We start from the raw sequence: 8315 nt of genomic DNA, 5'->3' as shown, positions 1-8315 counted from the left end.
CTCCCATTTTACATGAAATAAGTTGACAATGTAAATTGCTTAATATGTTGTATTCTGCATAGTAAGCACTCAATAAACCATTGTAATTATGATTTCATTATTAAGGTTGGGACATTATTAAAAACAGTTCTAGAACTTGTTGATGACTTCTAAAAAATAAAATACCCCACATTTACCATATGTTTCTATTTGGATTATTGGATTTCAAACATATCCAAAATAACTTACCCAAGATTAACAGGCAGTATATATTCTGGCACAGTGTTTTAGAACTGGGAAGGAGTTGAGCATATGAAACAAAAGACAACCTGCTTTCCATGTTTGCAGCATTTATAAATTATGATGTTACAAACAACATAAAAATAAATACAATAATACCTGTGATCTGCCTCATTTGCTTTTTGTAAAGATCAAATGAAATAATATATGAGAAATTTCTGTGTAAAATATCAAGTACCATCACACAAAGACAAAATACTGTATCAATATTACAACGAATAATAGTGCCATTAGCTACTAATTCTTGTGCATTTACCATGTGCTACTGTCCTAAGTGCTTTACATAGTCTTATTTAATCTTTTCAGAATCCTTATGAGGTAGATATTTACAGTTGAAGGTAGAAATATCCGTGTTAATTTAGACTTCACTCCAAAACTTTTACTTCAAAGCTTATATGCTTAGTCACTGTACTGCCCTGCTTCTTCTGATCACGGGAAAGGGCTAGAAAATAAAATCCTTGCAAAATTAAACCTAGAAATAAAGCTTGTTATTTCAGTAGTTTTTCTAGGCTATCAAGTTATATGTTATCAAGTTATTTGAAAGTCTGACCATTACAAAGCAATTCTTTTTTAAGCTCATATATATGACTTTTATTCCTATTCTTTCAAAACTATTTTATGCTGAAAAACCACAGTACAGAAGTTTCTATATTTTATCTAATTCTCTATATGCTGCTTGAGAGAAAAAAATGTATTGGTAAGACTGTGGGTCTAAAACCAAAAAAGAAGTTTCATGACAATTATCTATCAAATTATGAATTTAATGTAAGCCAAACTTGACAGGAACATATATCTGTCATAAACTTTACATATATCTAGATTGACAGTGGCCTCAGGGACACTTGTACATCCAAATATGAAATAATAACTGTTTTAAAGTGCCAGCAGCAGACTTAATAAAAAGCCTAGTGTGCTGCATGAAATATAAGAGAAGCAGAAATGGATGTCAATAATAGAAAAGCTGTTTTTCTTTACTTGTGTGCTTATATTCCAATAATAGCATATATTCAAATTAAACCACAGACAATTTACCCATTTATTTTTAAAAAACAAAGTTAAGTACATTAAACAAAAGAATGACAGAGCTTACCTCCTTCTCTTTGAACGATGTGATAGAGGTGGACATTGTGTAGGATACATTCCAGGTCGTGGTCCGTGTAGCCTTTATCATGCATGTCATCCACTGAATCAGGATAGATGACTTGATCCCGAAGACTTCCAAGAGACATGTATGGCCTATGACACACCAAGCACACAAGAATCCTAGTACATCATTTCAGTTTACTCGGTGTGACACCCCGGTGGTCTGAAAACGCCACTGCAGACCTTACATACCACATTTCTAGGGTTGTAGCTGTGGCCTAGCGATGAGTATTCTTTTCTCGGGCACGGCAGGATAATATACTGCTATGTTCATGTACGGATTTACTGAAACATAGCCACAAATAAAGTTCTATTTCAAATCTAACAAGAGATAGTTGGATCGTTTCAGCAGCAGAAACACATGCATATTTCACTTTATTTTATAAATGTTGCTTCTGTATTTTATCAAATATTATTTAGGTTAACTATTATAAAATTTAAGATTTTGACCCAGCAATGTGAACAAACAAAACTTTTCTTTAAAAAAAAATGGTATTCAAAATAAGAGAAATGCAAATTAAAACTACCCTGTGTTACGTACTTGTACTTATCAGATTGGCAGAGTTTCAAAAGCTCGTCAACTCACTCCAACCTCTGGAGAAATAGGTGTGCTCATACAGTGGTGAAGGTGTGAAATGGTACAACCCTTTGGAGGGAATATGGCAAACCAACATATCACTTGACTTTTGATTACTTCTAAGAATTTAAAGATATACTTCCAAAAACACCAACAGTAACTAAAAAAAAGCGCATACTGTTATCCATTCAGATTATTTGTAATTGCAAAAGATTGAAAACAACTAAAATGCTCACACAAAGGAGACTGACTAAGTAAACTATAATACCTGCCTCCTGTAGCTATAAAACAGGATGTGGAGACTTTTGGAAATTGATAGAATGATTTCCATAAGTTATTGTGAAGTTCAAAAAAAAAGTGCAAAAGTAGATGTATAGCAGGTTTTCTCAACAGTTCCATCATGAATACACTGAACTACATACTAGTATTTCTTTGTTGTTGAGGGCTATCCCATGTACCGTAGGACGTTTATCAGCATACCTGGTCTCTATCCATTAGACACTAGTAGCATCCGCTACAGTAATGATAAAAAAATTCTTCAGATACTGTTCCCTGGGGGGACAGAACCATCCCCAATAGAGAACTATTGATCTATACATTCATCCCGATATCTGCATCAACCAAAAAAAAAATGAGATCGCGTGTCACCTCTGACACGCGTGTTATAGGTTCGCCATCACTGCCTTAAATCATCTCCAGATTACTTGTAATTTCTAATACAATGTAAATAGTTGTTACATTATTGTTTTCCTTGTAATTACAAGGAAAAAAGTCTGTACGTGTTCAGTACAGACAAGCATAATGACATACAATACCCATGAGCAACAACATAACACTTATAAATGTTTTTGATCCATGGTTGGCTGAATCCACAGATGTGGAACCTGCAGGTACAGGTGGCTGACTGTAATATGCCATCTTTATGTAAAATAAACTTAAGAAAATACATATTGTATGCATATATGCATAACCTGTGGACACAGACAATAGGGTGGTGAGGGCCTGGGGGATGAGGACAATGGGAGAGGGCTTGAAGAGGTTAATGAAGGGAAAAGGAGGGTCTATGTAATACTTTCAACAATAAAGATTAAAAGGAAAAAATAAAATACATATTTATCTGCTTATTTTTACAAGGAGAAACACAAGAAGGTTTTGCTTTATTTACAAAAGGAAATGCAGTAAACCAGAAACTAATGAAATTGATTACCTGCTGGACATGGGAGGATCAAGTCAGATTGGATTTTGGGAAGAGTGACCTAAGAGTCCTTTCTACGTAATTTTTACTTTTAGACTGGAAACAGCCCAAGTGCCCATCAGTAGACAAGTGGATAAATACGCTGTGGTACACTTACACCATGAAATACTATGCAGCAGTGAAAAAGAAGCACCTTTTACCCTTTGAGACAGCATGGAGGCACCTGGAGAGTATTATGCTAAGTGAATTAAGCCAGTCAGAGAAAGACAAGTATCACATGATCTCACTCATATGTGGAATCTAATGAGCAAAATAAACTGATGAACCAAATATATCCAGAGACATAGAAGCATAGAACAGAATGTGAAATCTCAGAGAGGAGGCAGGAGGAGGGTGGGTGGTTGAAAAGTGATCAAGCAAAGAACTTGTATGCATGTATGCATAATCCATGGACAATAGGTTGGTAAAGGCCTGGGGAAGGAGGTGAGGGCAGGCTAGAAGGGGTCAATGGGAGAATAAAAGGGACATACATAATACTTTCAATAATAAATATTTTTTTTAAAAAGAAAAGGCTGATGAAATTATACAAAAATCTATATATATAAAAGCCTAAGCAACCAGCCGATCGGCCAGTAGTTATGACACGCACTGACCACAGGGAGCAGATGCTCAACACAATAGCGGAAACCACGGGCATGAAAACATGGAACAGACTGATGAATCTCAGAGGGAAGTGGGGAGGGGGGAGGGTGGGGAGAGGTTAACTGAAGATCTTCTATGCATACTAGAGGCCTGGTGCACAGATTTGTGCACTGGTGGGGTTCCTTCGCCTGGGCTGTGGGGATTGGGCCGAAACTGGCTCTCTGACTCCACCAAGAGGTCCTGGATTGTGAATCCGTGCACCAGGCCTCTAGTATTTTATGAAATTATATATTCATTTAAGTTAACAAATATTGCTTTATTAAAGTGCCATTTTCTCTCAATCACTGCTTTATATTATGTAAAATGGTAAAAACAGTACATCATCTATGTGTTTAATGAGGTAGACAGAAACTAAGGGTACTCTAATAGGTTTTGTTAATATATTTATTTAAAAATATTATTATGAAGTTAAAGTTACCACAGAATCCTCTAGAAAGGCTATGTCAAGAAAATGTGGTATGATGTTGAATTTATTTTGAAAGCACAAGGGAATGGAGGACCCTATATCCAATGTTTATATGATTAGTTGCATGTGATCCTTTTTCCAACTCAAAAGCCTGGAATTTAACATGTTAACTAGCTCAAGTTTCTCTAGTCCTACCAAAGTTATACATAATTAAAGTACTCTGTACTAAACTTTCCTTTCTAGTTATATAGACGTATCCAAATTATCTTCTAATTATTTCAGGTAGATCAATGACCATATCAGAATGTTATTAACGTACTTGCTCTGGCTCATCAGGAAGAGAATCATGCAACATACAAAGTATAAGCAACAACCAAAAAATATATTGCTTATAATTAGTAGCTATCAACAGAGAAACACTAACTACTTTTAATTTACTTTCTCTAAGTAAAATTCAGAATCATTTTTATTTCTTGTGAAAAAAACACTGAAGTAAACCCATAGATATCACATTATAACTTAAATAATTATTATTACTTAAACAGCTATCATAGTTGTTTTTCTATGTGACCTGAAATTTCTTCAAATGCATGTATAATTAAAGTTGTTCATTGTAACAGTAAAGTTAAAATAAAAATGTTTGAGATCACTTCCATTCCCGGTGATTATGGCTTTTTATAGTTATTACAAATGTCTCAAGGTACGTTTGTAATCGGTTTTATATTCACCACCTTTTTGTCCTTACATATCGACAATTTATGGTTGTTTTGGTAAAGTATACTGACATTTTTAGGGTTTATAATTGTATTTTTATATTATTCTCTATTTTTCTAATTAATAGGGACAAAATCAGAAAGAAGGAAAAAACATACAGAAATGCTAACTCTGTGCTTGGAGTTTCTGGAATCATTACCCAAAATGCTAAATATTTCATAGTCATCTAGATTTTAATTGTGAACAATACTGATAAAAGTTTCACTGCAATTTAACTATACTTAAGGCATGTGCTAAGTTTAAGAATAAGGTACAGCTTAGAACTTACTATGCTGCCATAGTAATAAGAAGTTAGCAATCTGAAAGCCATAAAAATCTAGCTATTAATAATTCATATAAATGTACATGCTGGAACTGATCTGTCATCAAATTTTTTTCATGAATAGCAAAAATAAGATTTGAGTACTCAATTCATAAGTCATTTCTAATCTTAAAATAAGTATGTAGCAAAAAGAAGAAATACTCAACTGAAAAGAGATAGTTACTTATTATTGAAATTATATTTTTAGGATAAGATATTACTAGGTGCCAGAGCAGAAATGTGCACTTCCTCTTAGGAGCAGGGACTGTGCTCATTTCCAACCAATAAAAATAATATTAGTGGAATTATCAAAGTATCAGTAAGCTAATGAGAATACAAAATTTTTAAGAGTCAACTTTGTTAAGAGTATTTACCATTATATTAGATTACTGTATAAAATTTCTGATATTTTGATCTTTAAAAATTACCAATCCCACATGACTTACCCTAATAATTGATTCATGAAATGAGGAAAAACTTTTAGATGCAATGAAAGATTTTTTCCATTACTATTTTTAAAAATTGGCCCATAGAAGAGTTACATATGAAAAAAAGGCAACATTTTTCCAAACAGTAGAAAGCAATAGAAAATCATGTTTACAGTTATAGATCCCTTTAAGAGATTTTTAATAATGACTGTTAACAATTACTACACAGGATGTACCAAAATGTATAAATTACAATTCTGTCAGACAATTGTCCAAAGATATTTATGCAGTTTACTTCTTTGAGTCTAATGGTCATAAAGCAAAGGAATAGAAGTGAATTTGCTACAGCAAAACTACTGAAACTTTTTATATCTAAAAATATTTCTTTTAAGAAAGACATGTTAAATGACAAGCATTTATTCCCATCCTAAAGAGCATTATGTGACATATCTAGTGTAAGCAACAAAATAAAGTTTTCTCCCTAATTAGTATAAGGAGCCAAACTACTTTGGCAGTAGAAACCAAGTCTGTGAAGATATTCATTAATTTATTCAATTATTCATCAGAGGTTCATAGCACAATATGCCAATAGATACATTATAGGTTTAGTAGGATACCACCAATGCATAAAGAGACATGCAGGCCCCAGCTAGTTTTGCTCAGCGGATAGAGTGTCGGCCTGTGGACTGAAGGGTCCCAGGTTCAATTCCTGTCAAGAGCACATGCCTGGGTTGTTGGCTCGATCGCTAGTAGGGGCATGCAGGAGGCAGCCAATCAATGATTCTCTCTCATCATTGATGTTTCCATCTCTCTCCCACTCTCCCTTCCTTTCTGAAATCAATAAAAACATTTTTTTTAAAAAAAGAGACATGCAGATGCCCTTTCTAGTTTATCTATAATAATAAAAGTGTAATATGCTAATTAGACCGGACAGTCAAACAACTTTCTGGACATCATTCCGGACGTCCTTCCAGGTGAAGCTGTGGTGGTGGGGGCCAATGCAGAGGCAGTTAGGGGCGATCACGCAGGCAGCTGAGTAGTTAGAGGTGATCCAGGCAGGCAGGTGAGCGGTTAGGAGCCAGAGGTCCCGGATTGTGAGAGGTCTGTCCAGCAGTCAGACATCCCCCAAGGGGTCTTGGATTGTGAGAAGGTGCAGGCCAGGCTGAGGGATCCTACCCTCCCTCAACCTCTGTGCATGAATTTTGTGCACCGGAACTCTAGTATTCTATAAAAGTCTCTTCAACAGTGACTCCCACATAACATAGGCAATCTGTTCCAGTAACAACTCCCACTCTAGAAGCCCAGATTTTTCTAATTTGGGGACAGTGAGACCAGTGTCTGTGTAACCTATTAGGTATGGGGCTCCACAAGTAGGCCTGGATTAAGCCCCATATCACATTCCTCTTTTATTCTAGTGGCCCTTTCAGACCAACATTCCACTCAGGCAATGGCCCTTTCTGGCCTGAATCTTCTTTGGCCTGCAGAGGACCTCTCTATCTGTGTTCTGGCATCTAGAGATTCATTAAGAAACAAAAAGTCCCCAAAAGCTAGAGATCCAGGGGAAAACAGTGATCGAGATATTTAAACTAGCATTCCTCCACACTCTTACTTAGACCACTTCTTCATTCTTTAACTTGATATCTAAGGCAGAAGAAGAAGAGCATAGAGAAAGGAGGCAAATTAGGTTTTCTAACCTCCCTCTGATCTCACGCGCTTCCTGGTTCCTTAACAGTCATCTGGTTTTACATTCGTGGATTAAACATGTTGTTATATAACACAGTTCTCCTATCCCTTTAAAGAGAAAATCCTGGATTTGTGTCATACAGACACAATTCAAAAGGAAGCTTGGGTTTTTAAATATCTACAAAGCTCATTTGACACATGTATGTCTTAGCATGCAGTGCGGTTGTGCCAATGTTGGTATTATTGGTGTTACTTGAGAGTTCTGTTTATTCTGCTGAATTTCCTATAACAAAACATAGCCTTTGCTCTGTTGCAAAGACAATCTCTTCTTTTGGCAACATATAGGGTAAATCATGATTTTTTTAAGGCATAATACTTCATAAAAATTAAGATTTGCTTGTTTTATAAGGTCTGCTTTAAAATTAAGGGAATATTTTTGAGAAATTATTTAAAATTTTATAGAGCAATGGGTTTTAGAAGAATAGGAAATAGAGAACATATTAAAATTTGAAAGTGATTTGAACTTAGTTTAATTAAAAGGAATTTCACTTTTATACAAGAATATAGCTTCTTTCACATTAATATAAATGAATGAAAGCCAAGTACCTATACTAAACTTTAGGCTAAAATTGGCTTAGATTGCCTTCACCCTCAGCATTAAAAGGACTCTGCTATAAAACAACAGCTTGAAATTAGTGCATTGTAAGCATACCAAGCAAACAACCTTAGCTGGTGATATTCACTTGCAAGGTCAGGCAAGAGAATAGGAATTTTTTGGAGATTGTGTCCCTTGCTGCAGGCAAGACAAAGTGACATTAGAGTCAGAC

At 35.1% G+C, this 8315-nt stretch overlaps 1 protein-coding gene across 1 annotated transcript in view; it reads right to left on the bottom strand.

Annotated features, from left to right (window-relative positions):
* ABCD2 (ATP binding cassette subfamily D member 2) overlaps window positions 1-8315 on the bottom strand; it is a 50621-nt gene that overhangs the window by 15983 nt on the left and 26323 nt on the right. The window contains exon 7 of the mRNA XM_006767838.2: window positions 1370-1515. Coding sequence (XP_006767901.1) covers window positions 1370-1515 — 146 coding nt within the window. The remainder of the gene's footprint in view (window positions 1-1369; window positions 1516-8315) is intronic.

This window comes from Myotis davidii, unplaced genomic scaffold (genome assembly GCF_000327345.1).
Source record: "Myotis davidii unplaced genomic scaffold, ASM32734v1 scaffold902, whole genome shotgun sequence".
NCBI classification, from domain to species: domain Eukaryota; kingdom Metazoa; phylum Chordata; class Mammalia; order Chiroptera; family Vespertilionidae; genus Myotis; species Myotis davidii.
Note: the sequence above shows the minus strand (reverse complement) of the source record. Positions and strands in the feature narration are given on the sequence as shown.